Source organism: Pyrenophora tritici-repentis, chromosome 8 (genome assembly GCF_003171515.1).
Source record: "Pyrenophora tritici-repentis strain M4 chromosome 8, whole genome shotgun sequence".
NCBI lineage: Eukaryota > Fungi > Ascomycota > Dothideomycetes > Pleosporales > Pleosporaceae > Pyrenophora > Pyrenophora tritici-repentis.
This window is the reverse complement of record NC_089397.1, coordinates 1190285-1213496: the sequence shown is the minus strand read 5'-3', so window position 1 is coordinate 1213496 and position 23212 is coordinate 1190285. Positions and strand designations below refer to the sequence as shown.

Below are 23212 nucleotides of genomic sequence, written 5' to 3'. Positions count from 1 at the left end.
CTGCTGCAAGTTGTCGACGCATGCTCACGCGGTGGGATCTATAGCACTCTTCCCTGTCCACGCATGTCGATGATAACGATCGGGAGTTTCCTGTCATATAGAGATGCGATTCAATTGCATGAAAGTTACTTAATCTTGTGCTTTGCAGTGATGGTAGAGTAGTGAGTTGAGATGAAACCGCTACGTTGGAGTGATATAGTATACCAAGGCGGATACGACAGCCAAGCCAGGCTTGCTGGGGGCGCCACGAGGGTTGAAGGCTTCTTCGCTCCCTCCCGCCTATCGATACGACGATAGCCTCGGCCCGCTACTTCAACCCCTCCGACTCAAGCGTCATACGTAACCTATGAGGCCGACGACATGGTTTGCTCAGAGCAAAGCTGCGACCATGGCGCTGTCTCAAAGATCTGTTGTACGTCAGCACCTGCGCATGCAACAGTCGCATAGTAGACTATGGCGTGGCCAGCCCCTAGTAGCTGCTAACCACTCCACAGAAAGCATTGGATCGCCTTCGCGCTTATAAACCTCCACCGACGCAATGGCATAACTGCCCACTCACGCGACGCGCCGCCGTTCTTATCCTGCTATTCCCGGACCGTCATGGTGAGCTCAAGGTGGTGCTCACGATGCGGAGCGCACAGTTGAGGAACTATGCTGGACAGGTGTCACTACCGGGAGGTGTGATGATACATCAATGCTTTTGTGGGTGCAGAGCTGATGTGCACAGGGAAAGCAGATAGGCTCGACGAGTCGCCTTGGGACGTTGCGCGCCGCGAAGCCGACGAGGAAATTGGATTGCCCACGGACGATGAGAAACTGCGCGGCTTCAGTGTAGAACATCTCTGTGAATTGCCTACCAATCTAGCCAAGACTGAACTAGGTGTACGACCCTGTGTTGCGTTCCTAGGTCCAAATAAGTCGTCCATATCTTCCTCTTCAGCGGACGCCAGTAACAACTCCATCGAAGAAAAGCTGATGCCTCGCCTTGACCCTAAAGAGGTGGCTGCTGTCTTCACAGCTCCGTTCCACAACTTCTTGCGCAAGGAATGGGAAGGCGAAGGTCCACCACCTGTTCAAAAAGACGGAAGGCCAGAGAAGTGGTATAGGGGATCATGGGTAGATTGGCACGAAACGCGCTGGCGTATGCACAACTTCTACATGCCACGACCTCCACCATCCCCCTCGCTCCTACGCAAACCTTCCAGCTCTACGTCACCCTCGACGCCGGGGCCAGATGCGCTGGACAGTCTGACAACGTTCAGGATCTGGGGAATGACAGCGAGAATATTGATCGAGGCCGCAAGAGTGGCGTACGGGGAGGAACCGGAATTCGAACACAACGCTCATTTTGGGGACGAGGAGATGATTGAGAAGTTAATAAAGATGGGGCGACTGAGCGAAATAAGGAAACAGGGTGAAGTACTAACGAAAGAGGTGCTTAGAGAAGCTAGCAAGATGTAGATTACACAAATACACGGTTAAGGGCCTTGCTGGATCTACACACCAAATCCGAAACCGATGTTTCTCGGGCGAATCTACGAAAGCCTATAAGTAGGAGGGTGCTAATCAATGTGATGGGATGACGACGAACGACAAGTCGCCGCACAGTCTTGGCTTAACAATGTAATCTACTTGGATACGCAGTAAATGGTCTAAAGAGAGGTAGTATTAACCAATGCTACGCTTCTTTGGCGGCGTCGCAAGTATATGAATCGTGCTGTGTCTCGATCAATGTGCCTTGGGCAGGGGAAGCTTGGAGTATGTGGTAAAAAAAGTAAGTCAAGATACGTCAGAGGTACTCGAAGAGGGAAGAGGGACCCTAGAGCACAATCTCGGACCTTTGGGCGCAGTGGTTTGGTTGGGCTGGTCGGGAGTCGAGTGCGAACTGCACGTCTTTCTTCCGCCGAAGGCTTTTACGGGGCGTTGCCATTCCGCCCGCAACAAGCAAAATGGGAGCGATAAGTGATCCAAGCGACATCAAGCATGTGAAAGTGCCGCCCAAGAGGCGCTCAACTAAGCGCACGGCCCAGCCCGTTCTGCGGCTCAGCCTCATGCAGATCAATCCATGTAAGCCGTTGAGCCTCATTACGCACTCATCCAGTGATAAGGTGCATTGATGTAGAGTTATTACACGCCCCATGGACCCATCGACAAGTATGCCTCGATGCTTTTGGCCGGACCGAATGGCGGCTTGGAAGATAGCAGAGAGTGAATGCACTGGTGCGCACTGCCCACGCCCAGAGATCGAGGTCAAACTCATCGCCAGAGACCCACCACACCCGACCAGCGCATAGGTGGTGGTACTATTCGAGTGTCCAAGACGCGCCGCGCAACTGCTGACGATCTACATGCATTTTTATGAAATTTTAATCCAGTCGGTCGTGTTTGCGCGGTAACAGAGGGAAAACAGCCAAGGCCTAGCGCCGTCAGGTCGCACATTGCCTCGGCGATGCACACGGTCTTCTGGAACGCGCCGGCGCTGGGGGGCCGGTGCTCTTATGGTTGCGGTATCTGGCTACTTCCTGCCTGAGGCTCTGAGGCTCTGAGGCTCTCGCAGCCTTGGCCGGGCCAGGGCCATAAATAAACGAGAGAAGAGAAAAAAAAAAGAAGCTTGGGCGCCGTTTGCAGCATTGTTGAGACCCGTATTTGCAAATCCCACCTGGGCACGCGATGATCGTGGTCCGACCAAGTTGGGCATACGCAATCAGTCGCGCACAAAACTGTCCTCAACCTTATTCCTGAACGACGTCGTTTGGTATGCGGCTGTGGCTTCGTCGGACGCCTAGGTGGGTCGTTCTTGGTGTGTTTTACGCGGGAACCTTGGCGTCCAAGTCATACAAGGAGCTCCGCTTTAAGCGTTTCGTCACCCGTTTCAAGCCCCTTTACTGCAGCACGAATCACCGTCGCTTTCAAGCTTGACGTGCATCACATTTTCTCGCTGCCCACCCCCGAACATAGAGGCTCCGCCTTGGCCTTCTCGGAGGATCCCGGACCGCACCATCCCATGGTGTTCCAAATTGGAGACGGCCACTACAGCTTCACAGGGGGTACATTGTACCCAAGATAGGGTCTCTCCCTGTTCCGCGGCGCCTACCCGAAACCATGTCATGAGTCTTCGGCCCTGCTCCGTTGGGGACTGAAGCATGAATCCTGCTCGGGACCATGCACATGTGTAAGAGAAGTCCTTGGTAAAATGCATTTGGTTGGTGGTCCAAAGCAGCCGCCATATCGCTCTTCACAATGTCACTACAAAATGGCCACTCCGCTGGCGTAACACTAGATCCCCTAATCGCTCCATGGCGTCTTGGTGTTGTGCGCAAGCAGCATAGCCACGCCTGTAGATCAGTGGACATCTTTAAGCACTCTGTGGATACCAAGCAACGGAAGCTACTTCAAACGTCTTGGCGCTTCGGGCACTGCCAAGCTGCGGTTTCCATTCTTGGACTAATTTGAAGCGATGTCGACTTCAGGTCTTTATCACAAGCACGTGCGTTGATAGCGGCCCAGAGCTTACTCGACATCTGGCTGTGGATACCAGGGACAGGTACGCAACACTACCCGCGCCAAGCTTGCTCCGATCCCACCACGCCTGCTTGAGCCTCTGTGACTAGCCGCCAGAAGTAATTAGTGCTAGGATGGTACGTAGTTCGAAACAGCGCCGAAATGGAGAACAATTCTAAACCGTGTTGATCCTGTTCGGTGTTGGTTAAGACACAGGCCTGGTCCCAAGCTCGCCTCTTGGGTTCTCATCATACCGCCCCCGTGCTGGTTAATACATATTGCTGTTGCGCGTTCTGCCGTCATAGTTTCTTTCCTTTAACAGCCGTCATTTCCGTTTACCACTCCTCTTGGTGCAGGTCACCTATCCACTCACTACACAATGGACACCCGCTTCCAGCCAGAAGGACTGTCGTTCGACACCAAAGACACCTACACGCTTAATGCCGACAGCTTGCAATACCCTCCATCGGCACAACAACCAAACATGTACCAACCACCTCGACAACAGAGCCCGTACCAACAGAGCCCACAACAAGCCCAATACCCGCCCCAGCAGCAACGGCAGTACACTCCCCAACCTCGGCAAGAGAGTCAATATGGCTTGCCCGCCGGTCCCGGTCCTAGGATGTCCATGGCACAACCACCAGCACAGGCCTACGGTCTGCCTTCTGGTCCTCAATCAGTGCAACACTCTCCGCAGCACAGCCGGGAGCTCAGTTACTCGCAGATGCCTAACCCACAACAGCAGGTGCAGGTGCAGCCGCAACCTCCTCAGCCACAGCAGCAGGCCCCAATGTACCGAGAACCGTCCGTTGCGCCGCAAAATATGGCCACTGTATCCGGCGAGACAACTCGCACAAACACATGGGTGCAGACACCCGCGCCATTGTACCCGTCGCAACAGGGATACTTCCCTGGACCCGTCAACGCCAACGGCTATCCCGTCGATGCTAAAGAGCGACCAAGAGAACCAGACAACCCGTTCACAGACCCAAACCACCACCACGCACCTCCCGCCATGGAGAACATCGACCTCGAGAAGCACGGCAAGCATGACGATGGCCACTCGGGATGGGACCACAAGACCAAGATTCCAGGCAGGAAGGACCCCAACCAGCCATACCTCACATATGGCCAGCGTATCAAGCACTACACCTGGGCAAACTACACCTTGACTATGGCTACTGGTGGTCTTAGTACCCTCATTGCTATCCAGCCACACAAGTTCCCTGGTCTCATCACCGTCGGCGCCGTTTTCTACATTTTCAACCTCATGCTCTTCACCGCCGTCACCATGACCTTGATTCTCCGATTCACCAAGTACTCTGGCTCCTTCAAAGCATCGATCTCTCACGAGCGTGAGGGTCTCTTCCTCGGTCCATTCTTCCTGTCCATTGCTACCATCATCACCGGCACACAAAAGTATGTCATAGAAGCCTATGAGATGGATCACCCCAATCGTGCGTGGGCAGTCACTACCATGGCTGTGGCGTTCTGGGCATACACCTTCATCACCTTCTTTCTTGCCAGTTTCCAGTACTCCTTCCTCTTCTGCTCGCACACATACAAGCTCAACAGCTTCATGCCATCATGGCTCCTGCCCATCTTCCCCATCATGCTTGCTGGTACCATCGCCTCGGTCATTGCCAAAGATCAGCCTGTGTCATCCAGAATGCCGATTCTCGTTGCCGGTATCGGTTGCCAGGGTTTGGGTTTCACTGTCGCCATCCTCATGTACGCGCATTACATTGGTCGTCTCATGCAGGTCGGATACCCCGACCGCGAGCATCGAGGTGCCATGTTTATCGCAGTCGGCCCGCCTTCTTTCACCTGCTTGGCTTTGATCGGTATGGCCAACGCGCTTCCCGATGACTTTGACTTGCAGGGCGATGGTCTCATCGACGCCAAGCTACTCAGGACGCTCGCTCTCGTTGTCGCTCTCTTCCTTTGGGTTCTGGCTATGTGGTTCTTCATGATTACTCTCATTGCTGTAAGTTTCTCACTACATTGCTTCTTCACAACAGTTCCTGACATTACTACCAGGTCATCAACTCATGGGCCGTCTACTTCCATCTTGGATGGTGGGCCATGGTTTTCCCCAACACTGGTTTCGTCATTGCTACCATCTCGATCGGTAACTCTCTCAAGGACGAGACTGTGCTCTTCGTCGGCAATGGTCTTTCCATCGCGATCATCTGCATGTGGTGCTTCGTTCTCTTCAAGCACATCCAAGCCATCATTGTCGCCGACATCATCTACCCGATGATGGACGAAGATATCGCGGATCACTAGACATCCTCCGTCACCCATTTCCTTGACTGTTTCAGCGTTTTGCTTTCCTGTTTTTATTTTTCCATTCACTGTATTACCACGTATAACGCGACCCGGCGCGAAGTTAAAAGCCTCACGCTCTTTTATACCCCTAGCTACCCGCGCTCGCTTCAGTTCTGTGTTTTCGTCTAAAAGCTGCCAGCTGGTCTCAATGCTTTATCTTTTTTAGATCATTCTAGCGTTAGACCTCTTGGCTCGGAGCTTTCCTAATCACCCCCCTGCCCCCCCTTTGCACATTTTCCCTCTTTCCTTGTCGTTTTTGTCCTGTGTCTTTTTTTTTCTTGTATCCAACTGCTTTTGCATAGCGTCGGCGTCTAAAATCGGGAAGGGCAACAATATACCCCGGACAATTTCATTCCTCCAACACCTTCAACCACAAAACAGGGCATAAGCGCATTTCGGGCATTCAAATGTTAGAGACTGAGAGCAACTGCAAATCACTTTCTTTTGGCAAAGCATGCGCACACATGGACGGAGAAAGGATCAAGTTCACACGTTTATTACTTTCAACACCAACAGCCAAAAGACAATGCGATTTAGAAAACTCGTCATCAACACAACTTTACAATGCATGCGCGCCTTTGTTGCTCTTCCCACCAAATTATCGTCGTTCTTGGCTTTTCCTCTTAATCTCTCACTCTGTCGCTTCTCATTACTAGAGTTTGATTGTAAATAATGTACATAACACACACTAGTACGCACATATACTTAGCTATCTCAATAACCATATCACCACCCCATCCTTCACTCTCCGCAGTAGCACCGTTGGCCAGCACAGCACACATACCGCAGTGACCAAAACTCGTCAAAATCGACCGGCATATTGCATATCAGCGACCACAACCCCACGAAAGATTCCGCAATCTAAATCTCCCCGGAATAACCCATCCCGCCATTCATCCTCCCCCGTGACCAAACATCCGTTCCCCCCCCCCCTCCTCCGCCCTACCTACCTCCCCCAGAGCCTCCTCCCTATGTTCCCAAAAATAAACGCCCCAAGACAAACACACACGCAAGCCAGTGCAGCCTCAAAGCAAGCAAAACGTTGCCCAGACGGCGTACGCAACTCTACTGAAACACCTCAACAGTCTCGAGACCCCACCGTCTTGCCTCACATAATCGTCTCTCACAGCCCCCACCCCACCGCAAGGCGCACCAACGTTTACGACAGGGGGCGAGGCGAGGCGCCGGCACTTGGCTGGCGGGTGTGTGCTGGGTGATGCAAAGGGAAGGGAAGGAAAGGGAAGGAGTGAAGGGAAAGGGCAGCTAGACTAAGCAAATGTAAGCATGCAAGGGCTGGCAGGGCAAAGGCTAGGCAAGGCTAGGCTAGCCTGCAAGACGCCGGCTGGGCTGGACCTCTCTGCCCTGGCAGGCTGAAAGGCATGGCCCGTGCGGCGCGATCTCCGTCTGCAGGTGCGATCGTCACAGGGGTTGTGTAGGTAGGCCATCCATCTACATTACCACGTATTGCATATTGTGTACTTACGAGCGAGGCCGAAGCTACCTATACCTAAGTTGGAAAATTAAAGCGCATGTCTACAGCGACGCTGGAAAACAGCCAAGATGGGTGGCTTGCGGCATGCGGGTGCTTGGCTGGTTTACAAGTAGTTGCCGCCCCGGCGTGCTTGGGGGGTTAGGGTAGGTAGGTCGGGCGATAATGCGCCGGATGGGTAGGTGGGTATAGTTGCGTGGCGGGTGGAAATGGGCCGGGGGCCCGATGTCAGATGTGAGTTTGTTGAGTCTTGAGGGTGTGGGTGAGGTGACGAGGCAAAGTGAAGATGACGTATGTATGCTGATGAAATATGATAGGGGGTTTTGCTTGTTGTGATATGTTCCGAAGATCCCAAGGCTGAGTACGTCAGCTTTTGCTTTGGTTTTTCACGTTATGGTCCGATAGTGTTGGTATTGTGACAGTGCACGCTTGGTTGTATTCCTTTTCTGTCAATGTCTTTGCTATGTGCCGAGAAGCCGCTGCGCCTCGTTATCAAAAAGAAACCCTCCACTCGCTTCTAGGTACCCATCTCTCTTCAGAATGAATACATCCTCAATATCCACACATGGAGACGGACTAGTCAGGTGTCGACGCTCTAACCGCTTGGATACCGTGGCTAGATGTGCCCTCATCTCAAACACGCGTGTCAGCATCATCCCTTCCCAGCCCTATCTCCATACCCATAACCCCACCCTCATGCGTGTGACAGCAACAGCGCAGCGGAGCCGATACACATCCGCGTCATATACCAGCGGGGTAAACGAAAGTCAAGGAAATAAAGGAGGACAAGCAAGGCTTACGAGAAAATACCGTCACAGTTTGCCTACCCATACATCACCCCGCCCGCTCCTGTATAATTTACCTACTTCCTTCTCCTGCAGTTCGCATGTAGTCGGCGGTACACGCCTCTTCCTCGCTGTCTTGGTTTCCCCGCGCTGAGACGCCGGTGTCTGGGTAGGAGCGCGCTTGCGATGCATGTTCCACCAGCTGCAGAGTGAGTGTGATATAGGTGGGCGCTACGGTCGTTAACAAGGCGTTCATCGAGGGCATTTCCCGATGGCGATGTTCTGGATGCTATGCGATTGTGTGCATGGCGCGTATGTGGTAGCGTGTTAGATGAAATCTTGATGAGTTTTTGGTATGCATAGTGGACGAGTGCTTGGAGTTGAATCGGTTCATCTGTGCGCAAATGCCAATCCCTTCGTTTTCGGGGAAACTCTACTGTCTCAGTTTCGCTCGCTCGTCTCGCCTTGTCTTGTCTCGTCTCGGCCGCTGTCGTTTGCCCGCTCTGACGGGAATCGACTGACGACTGCAGACTTGGTTGCACACAGTCTTCATGCGCAAGAGAGCATCGTTTCGCAGGGACCATTTGTGACTTGGTAGATTCCACAGTCCGTACCTTGACCCCAGAGTCCACGGGGAAGTGGCATCGATGGAGGAGGTGGCAGTCAGCTTTGCTAGCCGAAAGATTGCGGAGAGCGGAGGCGGTTGCGCGACGACGACGATCCTACCGCGGGCAATATCGAAAGTTTTCGGAGTTGTATAAACTCCAGCATAGCCTCACCTCATGCAGGGATCGTTCGCCCTATGTTGATAACGTTGATACTAATGCTGCGATGTGACAGCTGTGCGCGCGATGGGTTGGGCTTGATATATGTAGGTTCAACGCCGTTTTTTCGATCGATCTTTAGATCGCAAATGCACAGACAAAAGACCTAGGCCTGCCTGGGAAAAGAAGAAACTTTGGATGAATCCACGACTTCCGAGAATCTGTCCCATTGTGACTTTGTTGCGCGCGTGACCCACAGTGATAGATTGAGGGTTGATACTTCCAAGGTTTCTGGGACGTTCTTCGCATATGTGACCGAGTCTTTACTTGCTTGGCCATAGTCGGGTACTTTGTCGAATGTACCGTCCGATCTTTTCGCTCATTACTACTATGCGGCTGGCTTCAGTTCCGAAGAATGAGCTGTTTTGCATGTACCCTCCGGTTCTTGTCATTATTCCAGACCTTCGCAGCTCCATCGTCCGAGTTCGGCGCTTTTCTGATGTACCTACCCGCCAGAGTCGTCCGTGGGCTATCGCAAACCGTAGTCCTACTCGCGATATCTGCAACCTTGCAATTATGTCGCGAATGCACAATGCAGTGCATGCTGCGAACCATAGCTCATACGGTGTCGGCGGTGTTGTGCATGTTCGAGTAAGGTCTGACGACCGGCGTAGAGGAAGCTACGTCGCTGCTCGGTGTATTTGTCTGCACCGCCCTGCGAGGCGTTCTGGAATGTGGCTAGTGACAATCTGCGCTAGCCTCATTGCTCTCAACACCCGTACTATAGGTAGGTACAACACTGCAGTGTTAATTAAGAAAAAAACAGCCTCGGGACTGGTAAGCCCATCCGGCGATAAGAAAGCGCTGCTCGTCCAAAGATGAAGAAGCAACAACTAATTCGAATTTGATGTTACCCCGCTTACCTAGGTACTGTACTCTGCTGCAGCGCTCAAGTACCGCCGTTGTATTATCAACTTTCCCAAAGACGGCTTCTCATCTCCGTTGGAAGATACTTTCGCAACCATATCCGCAGTCAGGCACCCCGTTTTATATCTTTCCATCGACTAAGACTCTACGCGCTGTCGAATGATCAATTGCGGTACGTGATAGTCTTCATTTGAGGAACTTGAAGGACAAAAGCGTGCGTAGTTAAACCACCTCGTATTTCTGCACCACCACACTATACTCCACAACGCTTCCCTAGCGTCGCCGAACTTTCAATTACGCACCTTCCGCAACGACGACGACTAAGGGAAAACATTATGGGCACAACTCTATCGTCAATCACACACATACCTACGCACCGAGCCGGTACCGGCTATCTACAGTAACCCTTGTACCCATGTACGCAGTTCTGCGGAGTTCACCGAAGTACAACCATAGAAATCAGCCCATAACATGTCAGCAGCATCTCGGTGAAATACCACATGACGTTTCTGGTACATGATAGGCTCGTCATGGATAAACAGGGCTGGCAATTTCTTCATCTCTTCGGGTGGAAATCTCGCCGTTCGGCGTGATGGGGAGGGGTGACTGTCTAGTCATTTTCATGCGGGTAGACGTGGTATACGATGGTGCCCAACCTGTTGGGGTTAGTAGGTAACAAGGAGATAAGACGGGAGATGGCGACATGGTGTGCTTGAAAGACAAGGGTCGGTTCATGTAGGGATGTCGGTATGCAAGCTCGATTCAGCTTGCAGGTGGCTAGGGTAGAGGATGAGTCGTGGAGTGACTCCTGAGAAGAGTAGGGGACCCGAATGATTGGGAATGCTGAGGGTGGTGCGGGGGATGGGAATTCTTGGGCCTAGTGGTGAATGAGTTGGCAGCTATAGAGATGTTCTGGCTGTGCACATCCTGTGGATGGAGCTAGATGGCGAATTTTGGATAGTGGGGATGGGTATTTGATGACGGTGAGTCGTGTGGACTTGGGGGGTCTGTAGGTTGGTTGGGGGGTCTATCTGATACCCCCGTATGCACATCATTTTCATACCAAAACTAACCTGGAGGGTTTGCCTTATGTGCTATCAACCATACCTTTTTTCATGACAGAGCAAAGAATATAATTAATGTGTAATCGATATGCACATAGACGAATTAGTACTACTTCCAATTCCACTTGTTGAACGAATTGTGCAGCATTGATACTGAGTGGTTCAGCAATACGTAACGTTGCTGCTGAAACGACTTGTGTGGATATATATGGCAGTGACATTTCACCTGATAACATCGGGTGCTTAACTCCAGACACCTACACTAGAATTGATAAGCTACACAGAATGTGAAAGATGAAAGTTGTTGAGATCAATCCCTCATTGCTTAACATCTGGGGACTGTAACATTATAGAGATATGTGAATCTCATATACCTTCAGACACAAGTTATCCGCATGATAGATAAGGCGCTGATCAAACGATTTTCGAGCTCCATTTCCTTTTATAATACAAACTCGCAGTTCCCAGATGGATTTGGACAGAATTTCAGTGTGACAACTCAATTTCTCTGATCTTCTTACACTGGCGCCTGCTCACTTCGATGATACGCTATTTGATTCCTCGTACGCTCGCCCAGTTTCGCGGCATCTTGGTAGGAGCGACGGTGTCTTGAATGCATGCAATTTAGATTAATGATTAAAAAGGTCGAAGTTATGAGATGTAAAGGTCGAAGTTATGAGATGTAAAGGGAGAAGTGATGTAATCATAGTAAACTTAGATAATAGTGTATTGCAGGTTTTCTGGTATAGCAAAAGCTACATGTTGTGGAAAAGCACCCCAGTGAACGTGATATTCAGGATGCTGATACCGATCTAGAACGATGTAACTTGTCAGCAATAGTACGATAATGATAACTAAAGGAGCATGAATGTCGGGCGCTCGAGAGAAATTGAGGTGATGTACGATCCTAGTGGGTCGTAATATGATCTAGTCAGACCAAAGAGCAAGGACATAGCATGTGTCTGCACGATATTGGGACAAGATCGACCATGTTGAACTCGCCGAGACAATCAGCAGTGGTGAACGGAACATGGTGGCTGTGAGGGCACATGAGAATGAAAACTCGTAATCGTGTATATTGTGAATCATTCTTGCTGTGTTTCTTCGTGGGTATCTAACGTTTATAGGATCATAAATCATTCTCAGTGTCATGATAATCTTTCCTCCTTTTCATCGTATCATTTTGCGTGGTTGATTATCTCAGCGTACATATCTTCGGGTATCTTGCCGGCGAAGCTCATAGCTACAGCGACAATCTTCTGAGCGTTCAGACCGGGGAGGTTGCGTAGAATCGTGTTGGGACTACATAATATTAGCAAAACTTATTTGCACATACGGTAGAGAATGGCTCACCTTGGGCTGTTCAAGATATCTGTTCGAATAAGAACCAGCTGCGCGACGATGCATAGAATGTTCAGATGAGGTCCGTAGGCGAAGAGGAAGTCCCAGAGCTGAAGAACTTCCGGTAATGGTGGCGTACAAGCGCACATGGTGAGTACCGAAGCAAATGCATATATCTTAGCCTCCATGTTGTGCGCCATAAGATGTCCATACAATTTGGGATCGACCACTTCTAGCACCCTATCCACCAAAGCCAGCCCCTTGTGTACGCCCTCCATGGAGCCTCTGACATATCCTGGGCACTCCTGGGTGATGAGCTTTTCGAAGCCTGTGAAGGCCTCAACCTCGCTCCTTGCCGCATATAAAAACGGGCCACAGAGCACATTCATACCCTGCACATAGCCAATCTGCTCGGCATCATTCGTGGTGGATGCTTCTGTGCGGGTTCCGCCTGTCACTGAATGACGGCCCATCATCGATGTATCAGGACTGCCGCCAAACTCTGATAGTGTTGGTGGTGACTGCCAGCCATTGACGCGAGCCTCGTGTGCATCATTGAGTCTCCACGCGACAGCGTTCAAAACACGTGTAATGCTATTTTGGGTCACGCGTCGTCGGAACAGAGGATCACCCTGAAATGTACGGAAGGTGTCGTTCTGGATTTTGGCGTGCGCTGGAGATGCGCCTTGGCGGACGAGATCGAGATAGACGTCGGTGCGAAGAGGGGGCGCGTTGAGGAGGATGAGCCATATGTATATGCGCAATTCCGACTACAGAAGAGCGCCGTCAGAGCTAGTTCTTTTCACAGCTTGTCGCCACATCAAATTGCAATGTATACGAATGAACATGTAGTGAACGTACCATGCCTTCACTATTAGCGGGTATGCCCTTAGTCAAAATCGTATAGCGCAATTCTTGCAGGCCCTCCTCTGGATCGCTCGCAGAGGCGCCTTTCAGCAGCAACATGTCCAGGTTCGTCATCGTGGGTGGTTCCAAGGTTGTTTGAACACGCCGGGATTCACCAACAGAGTGAGAGGGTCGGTCTGGAGTGTCCGCATGGCAGTCTAGCCAAATATGGCCAAGTAGCTTGGCATGTCACCCCACGCCATTGCCGAGGCACGTACCTGCAACTACCATCTCCTGAGACCCTCACTTTCTCCACTGCATTCTATTGCCATCATCTGAATTCACCTGTCTGCAGACGTAAGCTTCTTGTCTCCGCCCTTTGCCTCTCAAGAGGGCATACTCCGACTGCATCAACCACAGATAATACCAGCCGGTCACAGCTGAACCGGGTTTACTGCAGCCATTCCTCATCTTCGGCTCATCCGGGCCGACTATCAGCATGTTGCCGTACGTAATCCAATACGACTGGGCCGAGTACAAGAAGGATACAAAGTATATTGCCGGATATCTACTGCAGGAGTCAAAAAATGTGGTTATCGACGTCGTGTCAAGGCCGGAAATCTGAAAGGTTATACAATACACTACAGCGAGTTCGCTTCTATGGCACAATGTGTAGCCGATAATGCTACTATCATCAAACCACCAATGGAATTGTGCACTATCCTGGCCCGGGCCATCAGATACCGACGTGAGGTGACATCCTAGTATCGGACTACAAGACATGACCCTGTAAAGGACGATCAACATGATGCTTTCGCAGACTACCTCCAGGATGCTCTAAACGTCCTGAGACCGTGTATTCAAAGGATTATGACACCCGAGCAACTGAAAAACCCCGCAAAGCCTTCGAGGAGAACAACTATTGACAATCTATTCGACATGTTGAAAGTACATGATACTTGCGATAATGACCAGGATACTGCAGTAGACCTAGGGAAAATGCCATCTGTTCCCAAAGTCAAGATCAGTACCTATGAGTCAAACATTGAAGATGAATTTTGGCTTGAGATCAAGACTTTCCCAAAGGAACTCGAGCTTCTCAGACGTCATCTTATTTTCATATAGCTCCAAGATCAAACGGACATAATCACAAAGGCCTTTTTGACCAACACAGCTATCTGTATAGTCCAGCGAAAGGAAACCGAGTTGGAAACTTCCCTTGTTCGACCAGCCAAGTATCCAGCAAAGACATATCCGACTTGGTGCTTATCTGCTTTGCTTCTCTATAGGGACGCCGCTGTCGAACCGTTACTACAAAAACATGGACATAACTTGAACATGCTGGTATTACCTTCTTCACTTGTCTTCCATACTGGAACGCTCAGCGAACAAGGTCAAGAGCATGCGCGACTATGCTTCTATAATGTTTACAACGCACTGAAGCTCTTTTCCTATGCACTTAAGCAGTCTCTCAGCGCCAACGACCACGCAGGGCTCTTGATGTTATACGAGGATCTCTCCACACTCCAAGCGGCCCAGGAAGAAGTACTCGAAGCTTTGCAATGGGCTCAATTTCTATCCGTAGCAGAAATTGATTTCTGTGGTGGTTCATCGTTCGACGAACTTACTCGCGGTATGCGTCATCTTCGAGATACCCATGAGGTCGCTATATGGATCACGTTTGGCATGCAGCTACATCTCGATCTTCAATACGCTCTTGGTGACTCTATCAGCGATGCATTCTATGCAGACTCCGCAACAATCAATCGATTGACATGATTGATTCCTATATAGGTTAAAGAATTACTTCATTAGGCAGCCTTTAACCTAGATAGGAATCAATCATGCCGATCCGATTGATTGTTGCGGAGTCTGATTCTATGAGGCAAAAAAAGATATCACTCGACTTTCACTCCAGAAAAAACAGCTTCTGGAAAGCGTTCAACCCCTATCAGGGGCTTATAAAACCTTTTGTTTGAAAGACATCTCCCAGCCATTGGATTTCCTATCAGACTTTCTGTGGAAAGAATCTTTCCACAGAAAGTCTGATAGGAAATGTATCATCTCACACGCGTCAAAGATCAAGATACTCTGGAAGCTGCAATGGGCCGTTCGGTGCAAAAGAGGCACTGGTTTTGGAAACACAATCCTATTCTATGTGGACTGATCAAGTGCAACTTGACTAAGATATTACGAAAAGGACCGTTGACAATAGAGTGTACAACAGGAATCATCCTGGTTGTTACTCATCTCTACAACATATGCAAGAACCTGTTCCCTAAATTTCCTTATTGGCCTGATATGGAATGGTAAGTCATGGCGTGACCGGAATCGTTTAACATTTCTACTTACATCCACGTAGTAAGTCAAAACTGTACTCCTACACGTTGCAGTAAAGGTCGAGTAACCGTAACAGAATGTCGAGATAGAACCTAGCGGGATTCACGGAAGTCTCTAATCATCGTACATGCCGTCCTCAAGCGAGTCTTCACAACCAGTAAGGTGCGTCCCTAAGTAAAGAGACACACCACGTCCCGAGACAAGTTGACGGTTCGGAGCTTCGGCGCCTCCCATTTGGAGCCTGGTAAAGTTACTATTAGTTTACTATAATTGTATATCTGTTACTCCTTACAAATATTAGCGTCCGACATAGATTGCTGCTACGTTAGCCGTACTATTAATTGTTTCGTCAACGCCGTCAATTGGCTTTTTAACGATACCCCCCTGTTTATTAGCGATTCTAAGAGGCGATTGAGTGCTCGGAGGGTTATGAAGAGAGCGCGACTTAGAATAATCAATTTCCTATGCTTGAGAGATCGCTCCGACGCGAGAGCGTGCATGCCAGAAGCCCCGTTGTGCGAAGCAGGAGATTTCTCAAAACGAGCCCGAGCTGGCGGGATACGCTAACGTAGCTTGGCATGCATCATCCGGCATTAGCGCACTCACTACTCGCTGTATTCTATCGTAAAGAATACGGCGCTATGCCCGTCCTGTATACCTCTCAAAATAGGCGTGGCGCATGTTGATGGCATTCTAGAAGCGCTCCCGACCGTGGTTGTGCACGAGGGTGCTCTGTCTCCTGTTTAAATCTTAGGTCACGATTAGGTAGGCGAAGGCTGCGTGAACATAGCTTTCAGCATAATACGCATCGACAGCATTTCGTTGTCCGCGTTAGAACCGCTTGCTAGTGTTAGACAAATGCGTCGCTTAAGATGTTCCGGGTCGTTCTTGACGCTATCGTCGCTGCGTTGCGTTCCGAGCCCCACGATAGTTGGCCAGTGTGTCCTTGCACGAACTAGCACGCGCTGCTTAGACATCTTGACATCCTCTTATAGTAAACGACTGTCCGTAACTTGCGTTTTCTGAGCTATCAGATCGCGTCCTTAGGCAATACCTACTTCTCGGTTCGCAGCACGGTGGCTGTCGCGCGATCATGTGTTTTCAGCCCTGCCTGGCCAGCCTCCTGCCCTGGGTGTTGGAGATGCAGCCTGCCCCAACAACGAGGAGGGCAGCCTTCCTCACCTCTACCTTAGCAAACCGTCACTCAGCACTCGAAACAAACCTGATAGCTACGATCTCCACGCCCTACGTGAGCGAGCCGCCGTGCGCCGTCGATTCTGTCAGCCTGCTTCGAGGCTCCAAGACTTCCTTCTACCGCTCGTGCAGACAAATATATACAAGACCCGATGCGACTGCTGTACACCGCAAGCAACGGGACGCTTCGATGGACGAAGGACATTATACATAGCGAGGAGATTCCTCCCTATGCGATCCTCTCGCACACCTGGGGGGAGCAGGAGGTGGTCTTCGATGATCTGAAAGATCTAGACAATGCAGTAGACGTCGACACACAACGCAAGGAAGGATATCGGAAGATTCGCTTCTGCGCGCAACAGGCTAAACGGGATGGTCTAGTCTACTTCTGGGTCGACACCTGCTGCATCAACAAGGCAAACAACACGGAACTGTCAAAAGCCATTAACTCTATGTTCCGATGGTACCAGAATGCTAAAAGGTGTTATGTCTTCCTTTCAGACGTCGCGAACGACACCTCAAAAAGTGGTAGTAAGTCGGCGTTCAAGCAGAGCAGGTGGTTTAAGCGGGGCTGGACGCTTCAGGAGCTTCTTGCTCCTTACTCTGTTGAGTTCTTCTCTAAAGAGGGAGAGCGGCTAGGGGACAAGGGGTCGCTTCAGCACCCTATACACGAGGTTACAGGCATACCTATCGAAGCTCTGTCAGGGAGCGACTTATCCGAGTTCGACGTTGCTAAGCGTTTCTCTTGGGCAGCGAATCGACAGACAACAGAGGAAGAAGATAGAGCGTATTGTCTTTTCGGCATATTCGGCGTCCACCTACCGCTGATCTATGGCGAAGGCAAAGAGAACGCACTTGAGCGGCTGAGAAGCGCGGCTATTCTGAAACATAAGGGCCGCAGTCAAGACCAAGAAGAGAAGCTTAACAAGATACGCAGCTGGCTTTCGGCGCCTAATCCGTCTACCAACTACCACAAAGCGCATAAGCAGCGGCAGGCTAAGACCGGAGTCTGGTTGCTAGAGGGTGAGCAGTTCACGAGATGGAAAGAGAGTGCAGCGTCGCGACTGTGGCTGTATGGGATCCCAGGATGTGGAAAGACGATCCTAAGCTCTACCATCATCGAGCATCTGCTGCAGCACTGCTATGATGACACTAGCATGGTGACGGCGTACTTCTACTTCGACTTCAACGATACACAGAAACAGGATCCAAAGCTTATGCTGCGCTCGCTGCTATACCAGCTCCTCCAGAGTTCGGTCGTGATACCCAAGGGCGTTGATGCGTTGATCTCATCTTGCGAGAACGGAAAACGACAGCCGTCACTGCATACGCTTCTAGAAGTGACACGGCAAGCGATGCAAGAGTTCACACAGGTCTACGTTATTCTTGACGCCCTTGATGAATGTACACAGCGCTCAGAGCTAATGGACATGCTTGAGACAGTGGCTAGGTGGCAGCTTAACGGCCTACACCTGCTTATGACTAGCCGGAAAGAGCGAGATATTGAGAGGTCTTTAGAGAGTTACGTTGGGGAAGAGGACACTATCTGTCTTCAGAGGGACGTAGTGGACAAGGACATACAACGATACGTTCAACAAAGGCTGCGTGACGACAAGGGCTTAGCGAAATGGAACAAGGACGCCGCTATTAGGCAGGAGATTGAAGCTGCACTAATGAGCGGAGCTCGCGGGATGTACGTGCCTTTACCTAGTTCTCCGCAGAGTTACAGCTGACGGTACCGTAGGTTCCGATGGGCTGTGTGTCAGTTGGACACACTAGGAAAGTGCTGCAATCGAGCGATGCTGCGCAAATCTCTTGCTAGTCTGCCGCGGACGCTAGACCAGACATACGACCGCATCCTCTCCACGATAAGCGAGGAATATTCTAAGTATGCGATGCGCATCCTGCAGTGGTTGACGTTCTCTGCGCGGCCGCTGTCTGTCGAAGAGATCGCTGAAGTCGTCGCTATTGACGTGGCGCGCGACCCCGCGTTCGACCGTGATGAGGTGCTAGAAGACCCGCTAGAAGTGCTGGACATCTGCTCTAGTCTAGTCACTATCACGAAGAACGAAGCGGACGGAAGATTAAGGCCTGCCCAACAGATTATCGCGCTAGCGCACTACTCAGTGCAGGAGTATCTTGTGTCGGATAGAATCAGGCAGGGGTCAGCAAAGCAGTACAGCATGCAAGAGGCCGAATGCCAGATTGCATTAACGAGAAGCTCTTTAGAGTACCTTATCCAGCTTCAGCAACCATTATCAAGAGAGACTCTTAAGGCGTTCGCACTTGCAAAGTACACAGCAGAGTTCTGGAGCAGCCATCTTCGAAAAACAGGAGACAAGATAGAACAAACCAGTCAGCTAACGATGGCTTTAATGGCCAGAGAGGAGCCTGCATATCTCAACTGGATCCGGTTGCATGATCCAGACCGTACTTGGGAAGGGCCGAATTTAGAGAGAAGTCTCGATCGCGTGCCTATGCCGCTTTACTACGCAACAATGTTGGGGTTTAGTACAATTACAAGACTGCTGCTCGACAAGGGCGCCGACGTCAACGCGCAGGGTGGACGCTTCGGCAACGCACTGCAGGCAGCTTCATATGGAGGCTACGAGCAGGTAGTCAAGGCGCTGCTCGACAACGGCGCCGACGTCAACGCCCAGGGTGGAGACTACAACAACGCACTGCAGGCAGCTTCAGTTAGAGGCCACGAGCAGGTAGTCAAGACGCTGCTCGACAAGGGTGCAGACGTCAACGCGCAGGGTGGACGCTTCGGCAACGCACTGCAGGCAGCTTCATATGGAGGCTACGAGCAGGTAGTCAAGACGCTGCTCGACAACGGCGCCGACGTCAACGCCCAGGGTGGAGACTACAACAACGCACTGCAGGCAGCTTCAGTTAGAGGCCACGAGCAGGTAGTCAAGAGGCTGCTCGACGCGGGCGCCGACGTTAACGCGCAGGGTGAAGAGTACAGCAATGCGCTATACGCAGCTTCAGCTAGAGGCCACGAGCAGGTAGTCAAGAGGCTGCTCGACGCGGGCGCCGACGTTAACGCGCAGGGTGAAGTCTACGACAATGCACTCCAGGCAGCTTCACGAGGAGGCTACGAGCAGGTGGTCAAGATGCTGCTCGACAAGGGCGCCGAGGTCAACGCGCAGGGTGGACGGTACGGCAACGCACTATACATAGCTTCAGCTAGAGGCCACGAGCAGGTAGTCAAGATGCTGCTCGACAAGGGCGCCGACGTTAACGCCCAGGGCGGAGAGGACGGCAATGCACTGCAGGCAGCTTCATGGGAAGGCCACGAGCAGGTAGTCAAGACACTAATCGACAAGGGCGCCGACGTCAACGCGCAGGGCGAAGAGTACAGCAATGCACTATACGCAGCTTCAGTTGAAGGCCACGAGCAGGTAGTCAAGAGGCTGCTCGACGCGGGCGCCGACGTTAACGCGCAGGGTGGAGGGTACGGCAACGCACTGCAGGCAGCTTCAGAAGGAGGCCACGAGCAGGTGGTTAAGATGCTGCTCGAGGCAGGTGCGCATCAACACCAGGAGAATGATCTTGCGTCAATGCCTGAATAACTTTGTTCATGTATCCTACCGACGGTCTTGAGACGACGGTAGCAGTTAGGGACAGTACGCAGTGAGCATTTTAAGTTGGCCTAGAAAGGGGCATGGCGCGTAGGAGAATAGGACTATGCACGTGTTTCTAGATGCTTCTAGTAATGTTAATTCAGCAGCGCGCGCCACATCTATTTCGAGTTGCTACAGGGTGGGCATAGCGCTGAATTCATTACAATAGAATACAGTGGGGGATAAGCGCGCTAATGCAGGCCCATGCATGCTGAGAGACACTAGCGCGTCGCGCCAGCTCGGGCTCGTTTTCACAGATCGCCTGCTTCACACAACGGACCTCCCGGCATGCTCACTCCTACGCTGAAATAAGATCACGAGCTAAAGGAATTAATCTTCCTTCTTCGTGCTCTCTTTACAACCCTCCGAGTAGTTAATTGCTCCGCATAATTGTTAATGGACAGGGGGGTGTCGTTAAAGAGCCGATTGACGACGTTAACGTAATGATTAATAGCCTAGCTAATACCATAGTAATCTGTATCGGAGGTAAGTCGACTTAAGGAGTAGTAGCTGGAGAATGATTAGGTGTCATTTACATCTCGACAGGATTAAGAAGGAGCATTTCCGGACGTCCGTAGTGTGAACCTGTCTCGGGACACAGTGTGTCTCTGCACTTAGGGACGCACCTTACTGACTTTATGGGGGTTCATAGACTTCATCGGCCAGCAGGATCCCGAAATCATTTTTCACGGACGACCTCCCCGAAATTTCAAAGAAGCCAGCAAGCGACTGTCAATGGCACTTGGCATTCTTGATATTACAAAAGAGGACAAAAAATACTCCAATATGTCTCGTAGAATTAAGGGCACTTGTTTCATCGACCATTTCGGTCTTGACGAACCAGTGGAAACGACAGCAGAACAAGATGCCCAGGTGAAGGAGCTCTTGACAAGCATGTGCGATCCGAAACAGGCCGCTAAGCGTCTAGAACTTTTAAATCCACCTCTCGATTGGAGTGAGTCGAAGCGGACTGTTCTTGCTGGGTCGTTTTCATTGCTGCCCAAAGATGAACTGCAGCCTATCAAAACAGTTGAATACCTACAGCGCTATATAGATATGCTTAAGGTGAGGAGGTAGTTTGACTTCCTTCGCCTACTGCATAATTGCAGCGAGATCCTGGCAGCGATATTAGAAGAAGTAAAGTGCAATAAAGAACTGATAGAGTTTTGTCGGCCTGTTGCTGTTAAAGATTGTGAAAAGTATCCCCTCATGTTTCTTTTACTCTTGGAACAAGCTAAGCAAGAGGAGGAGAAATCACAGCCAGATGCACCCCGCCCGCGGTTGGCTCAATTTCTTAGGATTTACAAGATCATGCAAGATCATTACCTACGCCCCGAGACATATGAGCCTGGAAAGAAGAGAATCTGGGTTGGTGATGCATGTATCGCCAGACTCGTCAACTTTGTGGAAGAGAAGCGAAATGGCGGCACGTTCGCGAGCCCCGAAAGCTTTTTCGACGGTCGAGGGCCTGATATGAGATTATTCCCAACGTCGGACGCAGATGCTGGGCTGTATGCTGCCATCAGGCTTTACAAGAATTGGGAGTGGAAAGACGGAGAGAAAGAAGAAAGCAGGATGTTCCATGCTATTGAGAGACATCGAAACGCAAAGTGGGGATTTCAGATTGAGAATGAAAAACGGGCTGCCGAAGACGACAGGAATGGTAACAAGAAGAAGATGGATGAAAATTAAGAGGATGATAATCAGGCATATGAGAATAATGGAGAAGTAGAGAATCAAGCGAAAGCGCGTGAGAAGCAAGAGCCAAAGGGCAAAGCGAAAAAGAAGAAGAAGAAGAAGAACAAAAGGTAGAAGAGGTCTGAGACCGAACGTTCCTTTGCAATAAGGTATAAACCTCATGTTCTCGACAAATAGACGTACTGAATCCTCAAAGCAGACGGAACAGCGAACGCAAGAAAGCCTTTGTAAACATACAAAAGGGAAGGACATGCAGCAGCACAGGGTCTGCAGCGGTTCTCTGGCTAAATATTGATCACCAGTACAATGCTTATATAGCCTTTAGCTGATGGGAAGTCTTTTTGTTAATTTCGTTGTCGCAAATTCTTTCACATGCTTGTTCACAGTATCTAGAATACAGAGCACGTATTACCAACGCCGGTTACCAGTAGTGTTTTCAAGCGTGCCTCATGATGACCCAATTTCTGTATGTGCACAAGCCATTTTTAGTCCCTCGTTGCTGTGTCTCTACTCCACTATCTCGAAGTTCATCCGTACAAACGGCTCATCACCGATCACAACACTCCATCAGTTTCAATTCGAATTCCGCGTGGCGCCGTGATACATAAACATTACTACAAATAACTGATCATTGCATTCACCGCTCAGGTAGCACCCGACGCACGTATACGTCTTCGCCCACATACCCTTACAATCAAAGTGGGTTCCATTCTACAAAGTCCGCCATAATAAATCTGACCATTTGCCGGCACATAATAACTCACGATACGCCACTGCAATGCACATGCGTTCCGCGGATATTGACCACGACTGCTGTGTGAACGCATGCTAACCAGACGTACCCAATTAAACAAGTGATGACAAAAATGTATTTCTTGCATACAGAGATTTTCTTCGTCTCACCTCGCGAGATCCTCCAAAGATTTAGTGCATCAGTTGTATACGCCTTCCTACCAGCTCATCAGTAGTGCCTGAATTTTTGCCTCTAGCGTAGGCGGCTCTTGTGGCCAAGAAACGCAACACTTTGCGAGAGTATTGTCTGATCAGGGTGTGGAGAAAATGGTCATGGGAAAACCCGGACCGAAGGATCTAGGTGAGTGGAGACACGGAATGGTCACGAGTTCCAGGCTTAGTTAGTGTAACGGTAGGATCGAGGAAGAGGGGGATTGCATTGTCTGAGTAGCTAGGAAGGAGGGCAGCTATATATATGAATGTGGGATGTACGAAGTGTGGTAGCGAGAGCAGTACCAAACTTGTACCAGAATAGGTCTTGGCAGAGCCCAAACCGTTACAGTTAGTC

The 23212-nt window shown here is 50.5% G+C and overlaps 6 protein-coding genes across 6 annotated transcripts; 5 read left to right on the top strand and 1 right to left on the bottom strand.

The window, feature by feature from the left end:
* Nucleotides 1-388: 388 nt before the first annotated feature.
* Nucleotides 389-1461, top strand: PtrM4_139130 (NUDIX domain containing protein; the record flags this gene model as incomplete). Its single annotated transcript, XM_001938048.2, has 3 exons — nt 389-412; nt 495-678; nt 728-1461. The coding sequence occupies 3 exons, from the start codon at nt 389-391 to the stop codon at nt 1459-1461; spliced, it is 942 nt and encodes a 313-aa protein (XP_001938083.1).
* Nucleotides 1462-3880: 2419 nt separating this feature from the next.
* On the top strand, nt 3881-5793 carry PtrM4_139120 (TehA, Tellurite resistance protein and related permease; the record flags this gene model as incomplete). Its single annotated transcript, XM_001938049.1, has 2 exons — nt 3881-5491; nt 5545-5793. The coding sequence occupies 2 exons, from the start codon at nt 3881-3883 to the stop codon at nt 5791-5793; spliced, it is 1860 nt and encodes a 619-aa protein (XP_001938084.1).
* Nucleotides 5794-12042: 6249 nt separating this feature from the next.
* On the bottom strand, nt 12043-13186 carry PtrM4_139110 (GTPase-activating protein; the record flags this gene model as incomplete). The annotated part of the gene is made up of 3 exons (XM_001938050.1): nt 12043-12166; nt 12218-12975; nt 13067-13186. 3 exons carry the CDS (start codon nt 13184-13186, stop codon nt 12043-12045), a joined length of 1002 nt encoding a protein of 333 aa, XP_001938085.1.
* A 735-nt stretch (nt 13187-13921) lies between these two features.
* PtrM4_139100 (uncharacterized protein) lies at nt 13922-14830 on the top strand (the record flags this gene model as incomplete). The annotated part of the gene is made up of 2 exons (XM_066109412.1): nt 13922-14156; nt 14226-14830. The coding sequence occupies 2 exons, from the start codon at nt 13922-13924 to the stop codon at nt 14828-14830; spliced, it is 840 nt and encodes a 279-aa protein (XP_065960334.1).
* A 1907-nt stretch (nt 14831-16737) lies between these two features.
* Nucleotides 16738-20163, top strand: PtrM4_139090 (uncharacterized protein; the record flags this gene model as incomplete). Its single annotated transcript, XM_066109411.1, has 2 exons — nt 16738-18278; nt 18330-20163. 2 exons carry the CDS (start codon nt 16738-16740, stop codon nt 20161-20163), a joined length of 3375 nt encoding a protein of 1124 aa, XP_065960333.1.
* Nucleotides 20164-21423: 1260 nt separating this feature from the next.
* PtrM4_139080 (uncharacterized protein) lies at nt 21424-21906 on the top strand (the record flags this gene model as incomplete). The annotated part of the gene is made up of 1 exon (XM_001938052.1): nt 21424-21906. The coding sequence occupies one exon, from the start codon at nt 21424-21426 to the stop codon at nt 21904-21906; it is 483 nt and encodes a 160-aa protein (XP_001938087.1).
* Nucleotides 21907-23212: the final 1306 nt, after the last annotated feature.